Source organism: Bombina bombina, chromosome 4 (assembly GCF_027579735.1).
Source record: "Bombina bombina isolate aBomBom1 chromosome 4, aBomBom1.pri, whole genome shotgun sequence".
Lineage (NCBI taxonomy): Eukaryota > Metazoa > Chordata > Amphibia > Anura > Bombinatoridae > Bombina > Bombina bombina.
Window position 1 is genome coordinate 306,901,344 of NC_069502.1, and position 22,830 is coordinate 306,924,173.

Genomic DNA, 22,830 nt, shown 5'->3' on the forward strand with positions numbered 1-22,830 from the left:
GAAGCCAATCGCTCACAAGAGCGCAATTCCTTAGGCTTTAATGGGAGCCTTGTTCTTATGCCAATAGACACAGCTAACCACCTAGCGCTGATCAGAATAAACCACAGCTTGATTTGCACAAACGCTGGATTGCTGTTTCCGTTTTCTTTACGCAGCACAGGTAGGGAATTCGTGTAGCCTTCCAACTGACCTGGCGTCCTGTGGTGGAGTGGGCGTGGCCGTGCGGGTGTGGGGTGGGCGTGGCTGGATGGGTTTGACGTGGGCGTGACCGGATGGGTGCGACCTAAGTGTGGTCGGGCATGACCGGGCATGGCATGGGCGGGTTTGGGTGGGGCCAGGTGCCAGGGCTGCCCGAGAGACAGAGAGCTTTAAAGAGGGGGGATAGAGAGAGCAGAAGAGGGTGAATAGAGAGAGCAGAAGAGGGGAGATAGAGAGAGGGAGAGAGAGACAGCAAAAGAGAGAGGGGGAGAGAGACAGCAAAAGAGAGGGGGGAGAGAGACAGCAAAAGAGAGAGGGGGAAAGAGACAGCAAAAGAGAGGGTGGAGAGAGACAGCAAAAGAGAGGGAGGAGAGAGACAGCAAAAGAGAGGGGGGGAGAGAGACAGCAAAAGAGAGGGGGGAGAGAGACAGCAAAACAGAAGAGGGAGAGGGACGGCAAACGAGAGGAGGGAGAGAGACAGCAAAAGAGAGGGGGGAGAGAGACAGCAAAAGATTGGTGGGAGAGAGACAGCAAAAGAGAGAGGGAGAGAGACATCAAAAGAGAGGGGGGAGAGAGACAGCAAAAGAGAGGGGGGGAGAGAGACATCAAAAGAGAGGGGGAGAGAGACAGCAAAAGAGAGGGGGAGAGAGCACAAAAGAGAGGGGAGAGAGACAGCAAAATAGAGGGGGGAGAGAGCACAAAAGAGAGGGGGGAGAGAGCACAAAAGAGAGGGGGAGAGTGCACAAAAGAGAGAGGGGAGAGAGCGCAAAAGAGAGGGGGGAGAGTGCGCAAAAGAGAGGGGGGAGAGAGCGCAAAAGAGAGGGGGGAGAGAGCGCAAAATAGAGGGGGGAGAGTGCGCAAAAGAGAGGGGGGAGAGAGCACAAAAGAGAGGGGGGAGAGAGCGCAAAAGAGAGGGGGGAGATAGTGCAAAAGAGGGGGAGAGAGCGCAAAAGAGAGGGGGGAGAGAGCGCAAAAGAGAGGGGGGAGAGAGAGCAAAAGAGAGGGGGAGAGAGAGCAAAAGAGAGGGGGAGAGAGAGCAAAAGAGAGGGGGAGAGAGCGCAAAGAGAAGGGGAAAAAGAGAGAGGGAGAGAGCGCAAAGGAGAAAGCGCAAAAGAGAGGGGAAGAGAGGGGGAGAGAGTGCAAAAGAGAGGAGGAGAGAGCGCAAAAAAGAGGGGGAGAGAGAGCAAAAGAGAGGGAGAGAGGCAGCAAAAGAGAGGAGAGAGAGAGCAAACAAGAGGAGAGAGAGAGCAAATGAGAGGAGAGAGAGCAAACAAGAGGGGGAAGAGAGAGAGCAAAAGAGAGGGAGAGAGACAGCAAAAGAGTGGGAGAGAGAGCAAAAGAGAGGGAGAGAGACAGCAAAAGAGGGGGAGAGAGAGCAAAAGAGAGGGGGTAGAGAGAGAGCAAAAGAGAGGGGGAGAGAGAGAGCAAAAGAGAGGGGGAATAGAGCAAAAGAGAGGGGGAGTGAGAGAGAGAAAAAGAGAGGGGGGAGAGAGAGAGCAAAAGAGAAATGGGAGAGAGAGAGCAAAAGAGAGAGAGAGAGCAAGGGGTGGGACCTCTGTACTGCAAAAAATGGCCCGTGTACACGGGCTTTAGGACTAGTACATATATATTTAATACACAGTCCCCCATTCACCGCCATGTAAAGGCATTTAAGGTGCTGTATTTTTCTAATACCCCACATCCTCTCACTTTAACCTAAGTTATAACTACTTCATGCAGCTTTTTTTTTTAATAAAAATGTTCATCTTTAATTAACATGCAAATGTACTCTGTTTTTTTGGGGGCAATTGGAGCATATTTTACAGGCGCACGTTAACATAGCGCTCCACTCATAATCTAGCCCATTATCTTTTATAGTATTTATGACTATCATTACAGTTGGTTTAATATATTATAAATCTTGCAATTATTTGTAAATTAAAGCCAATAGGATGAGAGCTACTGAAATCCTATTGGCTGATTTAAACAGCCAAGGGGCCTATCTATCAAGCTCCATATGGAGCTTGAGGGCCGTGTTCAGGCTCGCCAGAAACACCATTTTTGAAGCAGCGGTCTAAAGACTGCTGCTCCATAACCTGTCCATCTGCTCTGAGGAGGCAGATAGACTGTCGCAATTCAACCCAATTGAATATGATCGGGTTGATTGACACCCCCTGCAAGTGGCCGATTGGCCACAAATCTGCAGGGGGGCGGCGTTGCACCAGCAGTTCACAAGAGCTGCTGGTGTAATGCTGAATGCGGAGAGCGTATTGCTCTCCGCATTCAGCGAGGTCGGATCATGTCCGACAGGTCTTTCATAAATAGGCCCCTATATGATTACAGTAGCTCTCATCCTATTGGCTGTTTTGAATAGCCAATAGGATTTCAGAAGCTCTCATCCTATTGACTGATTTGAATTTGAAGATTCAAATCAGCCAATAGGAATGCAAGGTACGCCATTTTGAAATGGCTACCTTGCATTCAATTTCAGTGTACGGTGGTGGCCGTATGAAGAGGACACTCTGCGCCGGATGGCTTCAACGATGGCTTCGCTCAGCGCCGCCGGCATGAAGATAAAAGACGCCCCCGGGATGGATAAAGATATCGCCACCTGGATGAAGACTTCTTGCCGCCTAGATGGAGATGGATGTCCGGACTTCAGGAACCGTGAGTAGATATTCTGGGGTTAGTGTTAGTTTTTTTTTCCTTTTTCTGGGTGTTTTTTTTTTTAGATTAGGGCTTTGGGCTTTTGTAAAAGAGCTGAATGCTTTTTTATGGGCAATACCCATACAAACGCCCCTTTAGGGGCAATGGGTAGCTTAGTTTTTTTTAGTTAGGTTTTTTTATTTTGGGGGGTTAGTTGGGTGGGGGGGGTTTACTGTTGGGGGGGACTTTGTATTTTTTTTACAGGTAAAAGAGCTGTTTAACTTTGGGCAATGCCCTACAAAAGGCCATTTTAAGGGTTATTGGTAGTTTATTGTAGGCTATTAGATTAGGTGTAATTGTTTTTATTTTTGATAATTTCATTTATTATTTTTTGTAAGCTTAGTGTTTTTTATTTTTCGTAATTTAGTGTTTATTATTTTTTGTAATTTTAGATTTATTAATTTTTTTCCTAGTGTTAGGTTTTTTAAATTTGTAATTTAGATTTTTTAATTGGTAGTATTTTTTTATTTTATTAGAATAGTCAGGGCCGGTGCTAGGATTTTGGGCAACACAGGCGAGGATACATTTTGCCGCCCCCCCTCCCAATTACATACCATTCCATTGATAGTCTTTGACAAACTGTAATAGAGATGTGCTACTAGAACATACAGATAACTATTTATCTATAACTATAGAAAAAATAATTCCCCATTTAGGTGTTTATGTGTGTGTGTGTGTGTGTGTGTGTGCCAGTGTGCGAATAGTATATGTGTGTGTGTGTGCATGCATGCCTGTATGTTTGTGTCTGTGTGTATATCTGTCTATCTGTGCATGTGTGTGAATGTATGTGTGTGTGTGGGTGTGTGTGTGTGAGGGGGCACATGCGTGTGTGAGTGTGTGTGTAATGGTGCGTGTGTGTATGTGTATGAGCAGTGTATGTATATATGTGAGTGTGTGGGTGTTTGTAATGTGTGAATGTGCATGTATGTGTATGTATGTATGTGTGTGTGTGGGTGCATGTGTGTGTCAGTGTGTGAGTAGTGCATGTATGTTTCTGTCTGTGTATGTGTGTGTCTGTCTATAAATATATTGTATGTGTGTGTGTGCATGTTTGTAGTCTGTGAATGTGTGTGTATGTATGTGAGTAGTTTATGTATTGCATACTGTATGACACTTACCTAGATCTAAGAATAGAAATTGCCTGCCTCATTTACTAAACAACATAGAACACACATCAGAAATAAACTTATATCCAAACTATTCTCCTGATTAATCCTCTGGAGATCTCCCTGACATATTGTATCACTAAATACAGAAGAGGGGTGCAGTCTATCATGGCATGAAAAACAAATCATTCATACAATCAAAGTAACCATGACATGCAATATATCTGCATGACAAAGATTTTAAGGAGGCTACAAATAGCTGCCAGCAGTGTCTAGAATTAATTAATATGGGGAGAGACATTTCTAATGTAATAGCTATCTGAAGTACTGCTATGTCATCATACACTATTGCAAGAACCATAGCAACCCCCCCCCCCCAATAAAAAACAGGTGTCTAACATGACAATATTCAATCAACCATTCTTCAGTGGAGGAAAAATAAAGTGTGGTTGCTATACTTGAAAACACATAAGTATTTATGTTCTAATCTTAATGAATCATACATATTACCAACAGATAACATATGAAGGCATGGAGTAAATTGAGTTTGCAATATAGGCAGCACAACCAGGGAAAAGTGCAATGTTTAATTTAGTGTCTCCTATTACTTTGCTCAACTCCTGGTCATTCTTGCTCTGCATTCAGCGTAATTGATTTAATGAGGAGACAAGCTGCCCACCTGCCTCCAGATCTTCTCTATCTTCAAATTTGCTGCCTGTTACACTCTCCTCTCCAGTCATGTTCCTGATGTTGTTACAAGCATGATGGTTGTAGCAGCATGGGGCCACAGTGGGAGAGCTGGCACAAGGAGGAGGGAGGTTGTGTGCCGGTCTGCCGCCGTTGGCCCCTGTCTCACAGCAGTTGTCAATCACTCTGACAGTCTCCCACACTACACTGTCATGTGCAAAGCCGCGAGCCCCATGCATTCTAATTTCCGCCCTTCCCCCATACCCCTGCCCTCAAACCCCCGCCATCTTACCTCACAAGTCCGACTTCAGTACAGTACCGGTCTAGCCGTCTGGGTGGGGCGTCACTCACGTGGCTCATTTTCACTTACAGTGTGTCAGTGAGTCACATGGCGCCAGGCATCCACCACACAATTTCCCTCTTAGTCTCAGATAGCAAGGTTAGACAGCATTCAAGCGAGCTCCACGTGGCACGCCCACTGTCCACATAGCATTAGCAATGTAGAAGTTGTAGATTAATGCTGAGCTGTGTCCTGACTCCTGTGTGTGCGCACTCTACAGGCAGCTGCGGGTGGTGCATGGCAACATTTTCACTCACACTTTGTTTCAGGCAGATCCACCTCGGCAGTCACCTTCTGGGGGCAAACTAAAGCGGCTGCCTATGCTGCCTTAAACAAGCGCCGGCCCTGAGAATAGTAATGTTAGGTTAATTTATAGTTTAATGTTAGGTTTATTTTTATTTTACAGGTGGCGATGTTGGGGAGTGGCAGAATAGGGGTTAATAACTTTATTATAGTTTCAGAAATGTCAGGTAGCGGTGGAATAGGGGTTAATAACTTTATTAGTGTCGGCGATGTCGAGGGTGGCAGATTAGGGGTGTTTAGACTTGGGGTTTATGTTAGGGTGTTAGGTTTAAACATAGCTTTTTTTTCACCATAGACATCAATGGGGTTGCGTTACAGAGATGTTTCTTTCCGCACTTCAGGTGTTTTTTTTCTAACACTCTCTCTCCATTGATGTCTAAGGAGGAAAGCATGCACAAACACGTCAAAGCAGCCCTTGGATTTTGTGCCACCATATCACACGCACAAGGAGGCTTTTCAGTAACTCATTATGGCGGCACTATGGAGAGTGAAATAACGCAACTTTTTTTGGGCGTTGGTTTCGCACCATATTTAGAGCAAAACTCACAATGTAGGTGTATACTTTTTAACAAAGGATGACACTAAATTGGAAAGTTGTTTAAAATTTCTCTCTGAATCATGAAAGTTTAAATTTAACTTTACAGCCCCTTTAGTTCTACAGGATACAAAGACAATTGGCTGCTTCAAATTTTTTAGGATCAGTTTGAGGAAGGTCATTTCCTGTTCCAGCATGACTGTGCCCCTGTGTGAGTCCCGACCTTAACAAACATTGAACACCTTTGGGATGAATTGGAATGCCAATTGCAAGCCAGACCTTATCTTTCAACATCAATGCCAGACCTCACAAATGCTCTTTTGAGTTAAAGTGCACACATTCCCACAGACAATTTTTAAAATTGTGGAAAGCCTTTCTAGAAAAGTGAGGTCTGAAATTTCTTATACATATAGCAAGGACAGTGTTCCTTACTTGGATATAATATTGAAATCTAATGTTTCTAAAAACAAATGTTAAAGTAGAACTATATAGGAAAGAAGTAGCAGGCAATACAATTCTGTATGCTGCGTCCTGTCATCCTAAACATACTATTAATGCCATTCCCAAGAGTCAGTATATAAGGGTTAAGCGTAACTGCACAGACCCTATACAATATGAAAACCTTGCCAGTGATCTCACAAATAGGTTTGTTGAGAGAGGATATAAAAGGGATACCCTGGTGAATATCAAAAAGCAAGTGGATGTTTTGGATCGAGGCTCTTTGTTTGTCCCTAAACACAAATCTACTGTTGTGAAAAATAAACCCAAGTTCATCACCACTTTTAGCAGTGTATACCATAAAATATGTGGTATTATTAGAGATTCATTGCATATTTTGGAAGTGGATGATAAACTTAGAGATGTCATAAGTTCAGGTTGCACGTTTGTGTCCAGAAAGGTGAGAACCCTAGGTAATACATTGTCACCGTCCATGTTACCTAGGTGTAATAAATCAAATTGGTTGTCTTTGAAACCAGGTTTCTTTAAATGGAACCGCAGTAGATGCAAGTCTTGCTTGTAAGCTATTTTTGGTAATTAAGTCACCTTACAAGTTACGGGTAAAACATATCAAATACGCCAGTACTCTACTTGTAACTCTTGTATTGCAATATATTTTTTGACCTGTAGGGGGTGCTGTAAGCATTATGTTGGTTTAACCACCCGTGCCCTCAAGGATCATTTCTTAGAACACTTGAGAGCTATTGAGGACCCAAAATCCACTACCCCAATTTACATACATTTAAAAAGAAACATAATGCTGGCATTTCAGTGTATACAAATTATTCCAAGACACCCCAGAGAAGTAGGGAATAAGTCCTTAGACAGCATGAAGTCTTTTGGATTTTTCATTTGTACACCAGAATGCCAAAGGGTTTGAACTCTGAGTAGGATGTTACAATTTTTGTGTAGATTCTGAATATAGTTTTGAGTAATTTACAGTTAATAGTTGTTTTGATGGAAATCTATATGTTAATCTACAAACACACTTTATGTACATTTAGGTGTTTATATTACCTTACATTACACATTTCTTGAATGAGACAATAATGCAAATATGTGGTAATTATACACAGGTGTCCTTTGTACACAGTCTCAGGTACATGATTGGTGTAGTGTTTAAGGGGTGGAGCCGTATGGTGTGTTAAATAAGATATGCTAGCACTTATTCTTTATGGGTCACTGACAAAGTGCAAAATGTAATTCTATAAAACATGCTTGACTGACCCCCTTTTTTGTGCTGTGATGTGTACTTTGTGCTATTTTCATGTTTGTGCCTATTAAATATTTTTGTGCTTTTACCTGTCTGAGTACCGGGTGCTGCCTGTTTGTTCTTTCTAGAAAAGTCGTAGTTGTAATTGCCATAAAGGGGGGAAACTCCATATTAATGCTCATGGTTCTGGAATAAGATGTCTAACATCTCATATGGGTTTGATGGTCAGGTGTTCACATACATTTGGCCATATAGTCTATATTGTTATTTCTAACAGTGTTTTTTTTAAATATTTGGAAAATACATGTTAAATAGTTATGGAACTTAATAGATATGTGCATGGCGAAAAAATTTGGTTCGGTTCGGATCGATTCAGAATTTTTCGAATTTGGTTTGGATCAATTCGAATTCGGAAAATTTTGAATCGATTCGGTTCGGATTTGTTTCGGGTTCATTCGGATTCGAAGAAATTTGGCTGGATTCGGTTTGATTCGGTTTGGTTCGGTTCGGAAAGTCGGAATTTCGGTAAGTGTTAGGTGGGATTAGACTAGTATTATGTACTGTATATTAGGTGTAACCCATAGCAGAGTGATATAACCTAATATACTGTACAATACTAGTGTAATCCATGGCCATCCGAATTTACTGAATAAATCCAAACTAATTCGGATTTATTCGGTAAATTCGGCAGTATTTTAATTCGGAAATTCGGTTCGATCCGAATCTCCGAATTTGACGAATTTCCGAATCGATCCGAAACTAATTGCACATATCTAGAACTTAATAGATAATAAAATAATTAATAATTGTCACATCCACTAACATCAGTAATAGGGATCTTGAAAATTCAGTGCAGGCTTAATAAATTAATTAAATTAAAATAATTCTACTTTGTCCTTTAAAGAAGTAAACAAAAACAAACAACATATACATTCACAAATACTTTAATAAATCTTTTATCTATTGATTTCTATATAATCTTAGTTATCTCATGGGCATAAAGTAGACATTCTCCATTCTATAAAAATGACATTTTTTTTACACCTCTTCTATGTACAATTTGCAATGTAAATATTCTTAATTATTACAAAACTTAAATTTATGTCTTAAAATATAAGCAGAGGGGATCATATTAGGTTAAGCATGAATAGCATACGCTTGTCACATATTGTCCCCCTCAGAGGAAGATAAGGGGTTAATCAGGTTCCTTGTTCATTGTGTAGGCAACATGACTGCACAACGACATCTACACATATCAGCAGTGACAGTTAAAAATAAATTAAAAATTACAATCTATGCTCCAGAGAGATGGGTCCTTTGGAATTGATCTGAATACCAAGGCAGTATTTGAAATGAGTTGTGTTATTTAAAAAAAAAAAGTCCTTTTCAAAACTCTGCTTTCGATGATGTGTTTTGGCAGCCAGTGTTTGTTCTACTGATTGACCGAAGGACACATTGCTTGTCTGATCCTTGCTGCTTTGATTGGTCCTCCCGGTAGGTAATCTTTGATAGGCAAAGAAAGAAAAAAAACCTTTAGTATTTGATAGATAAACATATTCATTCAATCTGTATTCACTGGGAAATGTATTCTCTACATCCCAAAGGTACACTTCAACCTAATACAAATTATAAAGATGAGTGAAAAAAGGCATGAAACCAGAACCTTATCATAATGAATTCCCCATAGATGACTAGATTAGAAAACTCAGGAAAGCTTAACGTGCAAAGCAGGTCCTCGGCATGCATGTTTGTACAGCAAGTTTCCTTACGGTTGTTTTATTTTTTCAGTACAGGGAAGAGCTAGGAATGTGCATTCAGAGGTTCATTTTATAAACGAACGCCGAATATGGACGCAGGTAGCGCCATTTAGCTCTTATTTATGTGAAAGTGCAACACACAAAGCTCTAGAATTGCACCGCCGAATGCACATGCCTAGAGAGCTGATTAAATTGTAACCACATTTCCCCAACATTATAATCTCCCTAAGATTGAAAATAACATTATATATGTAAATATTACGTCTTCTAACCCAACGGATGGTATAACAACAATACAACACACCAGAGGCTTAAAACTAATATGGTTAATAACTGTAAAAAATAAATTAAAGTTAGTTTTACAGAAAAAGCAAAAATAACAAAACAATACTTTTTAAATGCCATTATTTAATATTAAAGGGACATGAAACCCAAAATTGTTCCTCCATGATTTAGATACAGCATACAGTTTTTAACCACTTTCCAATATACTTCTATTTATCAATTTACTTCATTCTCTTGGTGCCGTTTGTTGAAGGAGCAGCAGTGTATTACTGGGAACTAGCTAAATTCATCTAGTGAGACAATGACAAGAGGCAAATATGTGCACCACCAATCAGCAGCTCGCATTGAGCCTAACTATGTTCTTCAACAAAGATAACTAGCTAATTAGATAAAAGAAGTAAATTAGAGTGTTGTTTAAAATGGCATACTCTGAATCATAAAAGCTGAAAGTTGACTTAACTGTCCTTTTATTGTAAATATACAATAGTGGATATGTGATCATGAAGGTTTGACATATGGTGAAAATGAAGATACCCCCGACACATTTCATGTATTTATTAAAATGCACGGACCACACAGTGATATGTATGTGATATTACAAGCAATATCTTCACTTGGTTATGTAGACAGAAAGCAAAATCTTTTATGTCTGCTAGATCTTATTTTTTAGCCATCGAATCTCATCAGCCTTGAAAGCTTCTTTCTGAATAGTTAGCTACATAAAGGTTTTATTTTAATTAACTTTTTAGTTTCTTAATCTAAAGTGTACCCTTGTAATTATCTAAGTCTAACAAGCTAATACATTCAACTTCAAGGTGCCAAGTAACAAGCAGCATGCAAATGAGGCATGAATATAGATAAATAAACGACATACCAATGTTTCCCTATAGTACCAAGAGAAATGTCAGACAGTGAAGAAGAGAAGAGGGACAAACAAGGCAGGGCAACATGAAAGCTGACAGGGAGAAGAGAAAGAATGAGCAATGTAAATATAGAGTAGAATGCATTAGGGTATATGTATATGAATGACATACTAATTAACATGCTATCAGGCTTAAGAACAAGTGGACTATACAAAGATATGAGCAACGGCATGATACAGCACTGATTTCCTTGTATGCACAAGAGAGATATCAATTGCTAACGCTGTGTGAGTATGATGCAATGAGTCATTACTTAATAAATCCCAAGGCACATTATAGTGATTAGAATGAACATACTGATGATCAGATGAAAAAAAAAATAATAAATGATTGCAGGGAACAACTTACATTTTATATATAAGCTCTAGATACTACTATAAAATAAACCATTCAGAAAATATGATCTAATACAGCATCTCTTGGAAAGGCACATAAAATACAAAACTAGATATCAGGATGAAAAAGCAGACTTCTGTAATTGCCATTAAATTAAATAAAAGCAATATTCATGAATAGTAGGCTAATATTTAATCTACCACTCGGGCAAAGGCAGAAATTAAACACAGAAACTTCGATCACCTCCTATCCCAACCCATTTATCTCTTTATCCAGTTTTACCTTTTAGACATGTGAAAGGACAATGTGGTAAAGGGACAGGCAGAAGTTAGAAAAGAAGCTTAAAGGGACAGTCTACTCCAGAATTGTTATTGCTTAAAAAGATAGATAATCTCTTTATTACCAATTCCCCAGTATTGCATAACCAACAAGGTTATAACGTTTTACTTCTGTGATTACCTTATAACATGGTTATAACGTTTTACTTCTGTGATTACCTTATAACATGGTTATAACGTTTTACTTCTGTGATTACCTTATAACATGGTTATAACGTTTTACTTCTGTGATTACCTTATAACATGGTTATAACGTTTTACTTCTGTGATTACCTTATAACATGGTTATAACGTTTTACTTCTGTGATTACCTTATAACATGGTTATAACGTTTTACTTCTGTGATTACCTTATAACATGGTTATAACGTTTTACTTCTGTGATTACCTTATAACATGGTTATAACGTTTTACTTCTGTGATTACCTTATAACATGGTTATAACGTTTTACTTCTGTGATTAACTTGTATCTAAGACTCTGCAAACGTCCCCCTTATTTCAGTTCTTTTGACAGACTTGCATTCTAGCCAATCAGTGCTGAATCCATAGGAGTGAGCACAATGTTATCTATATTTCACACATCCACTAGCGCTGTCTAGCTGTGAAAAAACTGTCAAAATGTGCTGAGATAATAGACGGCCTTCAAGGGCTTAGAAATTAGCATATGTGCCTGCCTAGGTTTAGCTTTCGACAAAGAATACCAAGAGAAAAAAACTAATTTGATGATAAAAGTAAATTGGAAAGTTGTTTAAAATTCCATGCCCTATCTGAATCATGAAAGTTTAAATTTGACTAGACTGTCCCTTTAAGATGATTGCCAAGAAAGGAATATAACTGTGAATGTAAAATATAGCTTTCTCTTATGTTCTTATGTTAACAGCACATTCATTTATTAAAATGAGAAATATCTATAGGGATTTCCAGACAAGTTGTGTGGAAAAGTCAACAGGAACAGTCTGTTAAAAAAAGCAGACTAAAACTTTTCCATCAATGGCCACCTCAGGAGAGGTAAACACACTGAATTGGGAGGACTTGCTTATGGTAAGTAGCCACTTTACCCAAATAACGCGTCTCTGAAATGATGATATGACTTGAATGATGTTCTACCCTCAACAAACTAATGACTTGTGAATGATACAGACCACTGGTTTGGTGCTTATTGAATATATATGTTTAGGTCAGATTGTCAGCAAAGCAGGTTGAGAACAATTACCCAGAGATTTAAGACATTGATAGAGAACTATGTCTAAAATATGTTTACCATGGCACCAAACTGTATCCCAGCTCTAGATACTCAAAATGATAAAATCTCTGAGTGTAACATCCTTTCTCTGCACTATAGGGTTAACGTCTGTAGCCTCACTCTCAATCTCATTATGCTTTATAAGGCACACCTCTGCATCTTTTCCTTGCTTGGTATTGATGATCTAACTCTAAGTACTAGCCACTCAGTTTCTGCCTCCAGGTGTATACCGAATCTGTCAGTGTCTTGAAACTTCTCCTCTGCTGCATCCTAATCCGACTCTCCTTTCTCCCGACTCTTCTGTACAAGCTTCGGAGATCTCAGCTGACAGGCGGGTGACGTCACCGACGGCCGTTGTGTTCCTCCGCTCACGCCACGCTACTGACTTCCTCTCTGCCGCTACCGCTGCTTAACCAGCTCTGCAAGTATCTGCTTATTACTAAAACAAACTTCAACATTTCTACATATCCTTTATCTACGCTTGGTAAGCGTTTCCATTTGCTTCATTGTCCTGTAACATTTACCTATTTGAATTACATACGATTTAGCATTATTCGTTTACCTAATATTTACCTATTTCATACAGTTTTACATATCTATAACTAAAGTTACCAGATAGCCAATCATATTTATAGACCTATATGCTTGGCTATCCTTAACTATATTAACATCCCGATATGTTATACATATATATACAAGTCATTATTTATATGTGCAAATTGGGATAACATATTTATTTACTGCATGACTTCAGCTATTCATGTATATCAAGACAACAATATTGAAATGTTTACGTCTGAATTGTTACAGAATACCAAGCCTAACAAAAAAGGTGTGATGAACCCTGTGGAGCTCTCCAATTATGTGGTTACATTAGGCCAAAAGGTAGATCAGCTAAATCAAGGCCTCAGAGATCTACAGGTAGAAAATCAGACCTTAAAAAATATAATCAAAGAAGGCCTGACTCCTGCACCACAAAACACTGAGTCTCATCCAGAACCACCTGTTAGTCCACCTGACAAATTCAGTGGAGACAGGAAGCAATTCAGACAATTTATAAATGCATGCACTTTATTTTTTTCTCTAAAACTTAAAACCTTCCCTAATGATAAGATCAAGGTTTTAACAATGATTTCATACTTAAGAGGGGAACCTCGTGTTTGGGCTGATTCTCTTTATGAGCAAAACAGCCCTGTAATTAACTCTTTGGAAACTTTCCTTAGCTCACTTTCTTCCCTTTATGAAGATCCCCACAGGCAAAATACTGCTGAACATAAACTTAGAAGTTTAAGACAAAATAAGAGGGCTGTGGAGGATTATATCTCCGAGTTCAAAATCTGGCAATTGGACTCCGGTTGGAATCAGGTTTCCTTAAAGAGTCAATTCAGATTAGGTTTATCTGAACCTATCAAAGATGAGTTCGCCAGACTGGATTTGCCTGATGACTTAGAAGCTTTAATGCAAATGAGTATTAAGATAGATCACAGAATCAGAGAGAGAAAACAGGAAAACGTTTCCCATGACACTAACATCAGATATCATGACGCAAGAACAACAACTCAGAGTGCAAAGGGAGCAGAGGAGCCTATGGACATAGGGGCCATCAAAGGACCTTTGACCCCTGAGGAAAAGATCAGACGTAGACTTAATCATCTATGTCTGTATTGCGCTTCAAATGACCATGATGTCTCTACTTGCCCAATACTCAAAAGAGCTAAGAGGGGTAAGGAAACAGACACTGAGTTAACTTTGAAATGTACTATTACCCAGGTAACAAACTGTCTCATTCCTCTCTCTTTACAGTGGGACCACCACCGCCTCTGCTCTGAAGCTGTCATAGATTCTGGGGCATATTCTTGTTATATTGATTCAGCACTTGTATTGTTAAATAAAATTCCACTTGTTAAAAAGCAAAAGCCAGTAGTAGTGCGTCTCATTGATGGTAAACCATTAGAATCTGGACCTATAACACATCAAACTATTCCCATAAAGGTTTCATCACAAAATAACCATCATGAATTTATCACATTTGATGTGTTGTCCTCTCCCATATTTCCCCTAGTCTTAGGGCTAAAATGGCTTAGACTCCATCAACCTACGATATTCTGGGATTCTAATAACATACATTTTACATCCAGTTACTGTAAGTCCACATGTATTCCACATATACCATTGCTTGCACTCACTGAAACCAAAATTCCAAAACAGTACACAGATTTTGAATTAGTCTTTTGTAAAAAAGAGGCTGAATCTCTTCCACCTCATCGGCCATATGATTGCCCAATTGACTTAATTCCTGGTTCTGACATACCTTATGGGCACATATTCCCGCTATCTGAATTAGAATTGTCACATTTAAAAACATACATCAATGATAACCTGGGAAAAGGCTTTATAAGACCTTCAACCTCTCCAGCTGGGGCAGGTATCTTTTTCTTTAGGAACAAAGACCATTCCTTACGACCGATTGTGTATTATAGGGAATTAAATAAAAGAACCATAAAGAATCGCTACCCCCTTCCCTTGATCCCTGAATTAATCGAAAGGCTTAGAGGTGCAACAATATTTACAAAACTTGACCTAAGGGGGGCGTATAACCTTATCAGAATTAGACCTGGTGATGAATGGCTCACCGCATTCAGAACCCGATATGGGCTGTATGAATATACGGTGATGCCTTTTGGGCTTTGTAACGCCCCTGCCACTTTTCAAAGATATATTAACGACATATTCCGAGATTTACTTGATACCTCTATGGTCATATATCTAGATGATATATTGATATATTCATCCAATATGGAAGACCATGTCAGACAAGTTCGAACAGTACTTTCCAGGTTACAAGCACATCAATTGTATGTGAAAATAGAAAAATGTATTTTTCATTCACAGGATATCACATTCTTGGGTTACCACATAACTCCACAAGGCATATCCATGCAAAATGATAAGGTCTCTGTTATTCAGGATTGGCCGACTCCCAAATCAAAGAAAGATGTTCAGAGGTTTCTCGGTTTTTCCAACTTTTACTGGAAATTCATAAGAGATTTTGCACGCATAGCAAAGCCTCTAACTGAATTGACGAAAAACAACACTTCTTTCACTTGGACACACTCAACAAACGAGGTGTTCCAATACTTAAAAAGATGTTTCACTACTGCACCTATATTGTCTTTTCCCAAATCCAATCTTCAATACATTTTAGAAGTTGACGCATCACACTATGCCATCGGTGCCATACTCTCACAAAGACCATCACCCCAAGAACCTATTCATCCCATAGCATTTTTCTCCAGAGTCTTAACAGTTTCAGAGCTCAATTATCATGTAGGGGAGAAGGAACTGCTTGCAATGAAGTCAGCTCTGGAACATTGGAGACACCTATTAGAGGGTACTGACTTACCCATACAAATATATACAGACCATAGAAACCTCCAATACCTTAAGACTCACCGAACTCTAACTTCCAGATAAGTCAGGTGGAGTCTTTTCTTTTCAAGGTTTTCATATAACATAACCTACAGACCCGCATCAAAGAACACCAAAGCTGACATTCTCTCAAGACTCCCCGAAAAACCTAAACAACCGACTCCTTATGGTACCATAATACCTGAACATTGTTTCCAAGAAACTCTAGGTATTGCCTTTAACGAGGATTTTCAATTCCAAAAGGAACAAAACAGTGATAATACCTTACCAAAATCACTGCTAACCAAAGGCACTGATGGAACGTACTATAAGGGGAACAATTTGTATGTACCACCTTCATTGAGACCGAACATTCTCAAGTCTATGCATGAGTCATGCCTCACAGGTCATCCAGGAATACAAAATACCCTAGAATTAACTGAGAGGTATTATTGGTGGCCACATATGATCACTGATATACAAAAGTATGTACAATCTTGTGAGATTTGCACTACTTGTAAAATTGGAAGAAACAAGCCGGTAGGTTATCTATTGTCATTACCCATACCTGAAAAACTTTGGACTCACATAGCTGCTGATTTTATAGTGGAACTACCTAAATCAACTGGCTATAACACTATTCTGGTAGTCGTTGATTTATTCACGAAATTAGCACATTTTATTCCCTTTCACAAACTTCCAACATCTTTGGAAACTGCAACATTATTGATCAACAATGTCATCAAATTACATGGGTTACCTCTTTCCATTACCACGGATAGGGGTACCCAGTTTACGTCTCGGATGTGGAAAGAGCTCTGCATCTCATTAAATATCGAACAACGTTTGAGTACTGCTTACCATCCCCAAACGAATGGTCAGACAGAGAGGACGAACCAGTGGTTGGAAGAATATCTCAGATGCTTCATAACACAAAATCAAGATAACTGGTCATCTCTGTTACCTCTGGCAGAATTCGCTCACAACAATGCCTATCATTCCACGATCAAGACCACCCCGTTCTTTGTGAATTATGGGTTTCACCCAATCTTTCATGTTAACCCTCAACATGACAGTCAATGCCCTGTGGTCAACGACACCACTAACAGCATTTCAGAAACTTTCTCCATTCTTGCTGACAACATCAAGGTAGCCCAAGACAGACAAAAGGTTTACTACGACCTCAGAAGAGGACCAGCGCCTAATTATATGATTGGAGATCTTGTATGGTTGTCAACAAAGAATCTTCATCTCAGTACACCGACTAAGAAGCTGAACAGGTATTACATCGGTCCGTTCCCAATTAAAAGGATTATAAATTCCAATGCTGTCACTTTGGACCTACCTGATAAATATAGAATACATCCCACCTTCCATGTTACCTTACTCAAACCTTATAAAGAACTTAGGAAAAGTTCATCAGGTTCTTACCCTCAGATACCCATCGTCCCGGACTGTGAGTTTGAGGTTGCGAAGATACTGGATTCTAGGATAGTATCTTTGGAAACTGCAACATTATTGATCAACAATGTCATCAAATTACATGGGTTACCTCTTTCCATTACCACGGATAGGGGTACCCAGTTTACGTCTCGGATGTGGAAAGAGCTCTGCATCTCATTAAATATCGAACAACGTTTGAGTACTGCTTACCATCCCCAAACGAATGGTCAGACAGAGAGGACGAACCAGTGGTTGGAAGAATATCTCAGATGCTTCATAACACAAAATCAAGATAACTGGTCATCTCTGTTACCTCTGGCAGAATTCGCTCACAACAATGCCTATCATTCCACGATCAAGACCACCCCGTTCTTTGTGAATTATGGGTTTCACCCAATCTTTCATGTTAACCCTCAACATGACAGTCAATGCCCTGTGGTCAACGACACCACTAACAGCATTTCAGAAACTTTCTCCATTCTTGCTGACAACATCAAGGTAGCCCAAGACAGACAAAAGGTTTACTACGACCTCAGAAGAGGACCAGCGCCTAATTATATGATTGGAGATCTTGTATGGTTGTCAACAAAGAATCTTCATCTCAGTACACCGACTAAGAAGCTGAACAGGTATTACATCGGTCCGTTCCCAATTAAAAGGATTATAAATTCCAATGCTGTCACTTTGGACCTACCTGATAAATATAGAATACATCCCACCTTCCATGTTACCTTACTCAAACCTTATAAAGAACTTAGGAAAAGTTCATCAGGTTCTTACCCTCAGATACCCATCGTCCCGGACTGTGAGTTTGAGGTTGCGAAGATACTGGATTCTAGGATAGTATCTGGCAGGTTACAATACCTGATTCATTGGAAGGGTTACTCGTCTGATGATGACTCTTGGGAGCCAGCTGTTAACCTGTCTGCACCAAGGTTGGTGTCACTGTTCCATCGTCGGAATCCGGACCGGCCTCATCCTTGAACCTCGGAGTGGTTCATTTTAAGGGGGCCCTCTGTAACATCCTTTCTCTGCACTATAGGGTTAACGTCTGTAGCCTCACTCTCAATCTCATTATGCTTTATAAGGCACACCTCTGCATCTTTTCCTTGCTTGGTATTGATGATCTAACTCTAAGTACTAGCCACTCAGTTTCTGCCTCCAGGACTCTGTGTATACCGAATCTGTCAGTGTCTTGAAACTTCTCCTCTGCTGCATCCTAATCCGACTCTCCTTTCTCCCGACTCTTCTGTACAAGCTTCGGAGATCTCAGCTGACAGGCGGGTGACGTCACCGACGGCCGTTGTGTTCCTCCGCTCACGCCACGCTACTGACTTCCTCTCTGCCGCTACCGCTGCTTAACCAGCTCTGCAAGTATCTGCTTATTACTAAAACAAACTTCAACATTTCTACATATCCTTTATCTACGCTTGGTAAGCGTTTCCATTTGCTTCATTGTCCTGTAACATTTACCTATTTGAATTACATACGATTTAGCATTATTCGTTTACCTAATATTTACCTATTTCATACTGTTTTACATATCTATAACTAAAGTTACCAGATAGCCAATCATATTTATAGACCTATATGCTTGGCTATCCTTAACTATATTAACATATAGATATGTATACATATATATACAAGTCATTATTTATATGTGCAAATTGGGATAACATATATATTTACTGCATGACTTCAGCTATTCATGTATATCAAGACAACAATATTGAAATGTTTACGTCTGAATTGTTACACTGAGACACATAAGACATTTGCACCAACAGGTTAGGGACTATTGGGCTACTGTACAGACTGCACTGAGTGATGACTTGAGAAAATTGTTGAGGTAGCAATTCCAGTGATGGATGAAGTGTTGCCAGAAAGAATGCATATGGGCATAAGCAAAGGGGAGATGTCTATGGCTGAAGCCCTGAGGCGAAGAGCCCAAGTACAAAATGACACCTAGAAGAGTGATCCTGGTGGAGGGACAAAGCTGTGAAGATAAAGACACTGAAGAGTTGCTGTACTAATTATGAAGTCATTAGGGCAAAGGAAAATAAGAGAAAATGGGCAATGCTATTAGCTTTGTAAACAACATGATGGCTGTTAAAAGCTAGTAAAATAAATTGGAAATGCTGGAAACAAGTTAAAAAATGAAGGAATATCAGTGGGAAGGATAAAAGGGTTTGTGAATGTAAGCGCCCCTGATACCTATGGTTAAACGGGCTCTCTCAGTTCCATCACTAACAATAATTCATTGTAATACATACTACTAGTATTGGTACCATACTGAAATGCATCAAAATCACTCAAATACATAATGGCCCACTAAAAACATTACATTTGGCAACAATAGGGCTATTTCAATTTCCTTCTGTACCTGGTTGCTTGCTGTTGTAATTAGTTTAGGTCTCTGCCACACTTTTATAGGCTACTGAATTCTGTTGACCTCTGCAATGACCTGTTGTGCCTGCTGTAATGTGCATTGCTTGCTTGACTCTTTTCCTTTTTTAAAACCTCTCCTGTGGATACTCTTAGTAATCTTTAATGTTAGGTTTTTTTCCCCCTGCTCCAGTTCAACCAGTTCTACTTTATACTGGATTCTGCTTGCTTTGTTGTAAAGAACTCCGCCTGTTTTATGACAACACTACCAGGATAAACCCTTGTACTCTACATACGCTACATTTGATTTTGCTTGCTTTACTAATGTGACCTGCCCCTGTTTAAATACTACTGCTCCAGCCTAACCCCTTGTACTCTGCATTATTTATTCTAATGTTTGTTGATATGCATAGACTATAAATACTTATATCTCAGCCTATATTGATAACCTTGCCAGTATTGAATCCAGTATGTTAAAGGGATAGTCTAGACCCAATACTTTATCTTTATTACTTATTGTTACATACCAGACAATCATCAACACTTGAAATGCACAATGCAGACTTCTCAATGCTAACCCTGCTGCATATTTTTCTCTAATTGACTTTAACTGATAGAAACTGCTAAACAATTAACTTTATACTAGCATTATGACCATGGCTATGCTCATTGTCTGCAGACTCAAACCTGGATTGGCTTCTCCAAATAAGGCAAATAGTGGGTGGAGTTTGGCTGTTGAAAAACAATTGCAGCAAATAAGTTGTTAGTTTGTTTTAAAAATCTTTAGACTTGGCTTATATGTTAATGTATAGCAACACAAGAGAAATGTTTTGGAATTACAAGGTGTTTGCTGTCCATTTGAGCTTTTATTTCTTGTTTTCTTATTAAACATCTTTAGTTAACATTACCTGACTCCTAATCTGTATAGGGACTTATATATAATATAGCCAGAAGTTTTAAAGAAGTAAAGTGATGACATGTTTAACCAGTTCAGCATTTTTTAAACTTGCTAAAAGGCTTGAAGTCAATAAGAAATTGATGAAGTTAGAGATTTGGACACTAGGAAGTTTTAAACTGAAAGTCAAAAAACTAAATTTGTGGTTAAATGGTGTAAAGAATGATTGGGTTTTGTTGTAAATTTAGAGCAGGACTAACAAAAGTATTTGGATTTCCATTGAGGCCTATGCAAAGAATTAGGAGGTGAGGAAGATGGACAATAAATAAAAAGATAGATAATCCCTTAGTTACCCATTCCCCAGTTTTGCATAACCAACACAGTTATAATAATATACTTTTTACCTCTGTGATTACCTTGTATCTAAGCCTATGTAGACTGCCCCCTTATTTCAGTTCTTTTGACAGACTTACATTTTAGCCAATCGGTGCTCATTCCTCTGTAAATTCACGTGCATGAGCTCAATGTTATCTATATGAAACACAAGAACTAACGCCCTCTAGTGGTGAAAAAGTGTCAAATGCAGAGTCAGCCTTCAAGGTCTAAGAAATTAGCATATAAACCTCCTAGGTTTAGCTTTCAACTAAGAATACCAAGAGAACACAGCAAAATTGGTGATAAAAATAAATTGGAAAGTTGTTTAAAATGTCATGCCCTATCTAAATCATGAAAGGTTTTTTTGGACTTGACTGTCCCTTTAAGGATCCATCCTCCAGATAGGGGTATCAGCTACAGAAAATACTTCTCAGAATTCCAACATCACACAGAGAGAGGTCAGAGTGAGATTGCTAAAATTAAGAATATTTGTAGGTACAGATCATAGCAAAATATAGAGCATAGCTGAAGATGAGGTGGCCATCTCCAATACATATTTTCCCATAATAGGGTCCGCAAGTCAACATCACCAAATGGTTTTATTTGACCATTTATTAAAAAGTATTAAAATATTGTGATCAATTGATAGTGATAACGTGCGCTAGTATTGCAAGTTAAAAGCATTGCAAACACGAGCTCACAAAGGCGCTCTTCCATAGGCCCAAATAGAAGCCTCGTTCTCATGCTGTGACACATATTAACACATAAATATATATGTTTATAAGCATATACATACTTGTATATATTTACTTTGAACACACAGCTCCCATAGACTGCACTGTAGAGGCACTTTTCAGTGCCTTTTTTTTTTTTTCTTACAACCCACATCTGCCAATTTTAGCCCCCAAAAACTGCCTAGTGCCATTGTTTTTTATTAAAAAAATGCAACTTTTTTCATAAAAAAATATAATGCCCTTTATTTTGATGGCATTTGGGTCATTTTTAGAAAATTAACCAGAGATCTGATCTCTGGTTAATTTTCTGAGCGCTAATTTTTACGACGACGAGCTTGCGGTAGCAATAACCAGCCACTTGTAATGGCTGGTTATTTTTATCACGAGCCTGCAAACGGGCACATTTGCCTGTTTGTGGGCACGTGATAAATAAGAGCTCCACTGGTAATCTAGCCCAAAATTGTTGTGACAATATATACTTTGAAGGAATAAATCTTAGCACATGTGAATTGCATTTGTCTTTTAGAGATTTACACCACTAGCGCTTCTACTAGTACTCCACCAGTCAAAGAAGCTTAGGAAAACAACTTAGCTGCAATTTGGCCCCCGGAAAGATTCAGCATATCATTGAATTTCTGTACTAAGTGGTCATTACAAAGCACACTTAATAGATTTTCTAAAACCAAAAAAAAATTGGGGCCACCCCACCATCAGAAGACCAATTAATAGGGCTAATATCAAAGTGAAATAGAACAGTATATGAAATCCACAATTCAAGTAGTGATGTCGCAAACCTAAAAATTTGGGTTCGCGAACTGCGAACGCGAACTCCCGCAAAAGTTTGCGAACCGGCGAACCGGACGAACCCCCATTGACTTCAATGGGCAGGCAAATTTTAAAACCCACAGGGACTCTTTCTGGCCACAATACAATAGTGATGGGAAAGTTGTTTCAAGGGGGCTAACACCTGGACTGTGGCGTGCCAGAGGGGGACCCATAGTTGATGCAGAGTCTGGTTTTAATCCATAAAGGGCATAAATCACCTAACATTCCTAAATTGTTTGGAATAACGTGCTTTAAAACATCAGGTATGATGTTGTATCGATCAGGTAGTGTAGGGGTTACGCCCGCTTCACAGTGACA

General features: G+C 39.3%; 1 protein-coding gene across 1 annotated transcript in view; it reads right to left on the minus strand.

Moving 5' to 3' along the window:
- Positions 1–8,493: 8,493 nt before the first annotated feature.
- DOCK10 (dedicator of cytokinesis 10) overlaps positions 8,494–22,830 on the minus strand; it is a 618,846-nt gene continuing 604,509 nt past the window's right edge. Inside the window, 1 exon segment of the mRNA XM_053710021.1 lies at positions 8,494–9,068. Within this exon segment, the coding sequence (XP_053565996.1) occupies positions 8,952–9,068 (117 nt within the window). The 3' untranslated portion in view covers positions 8,494–8,951.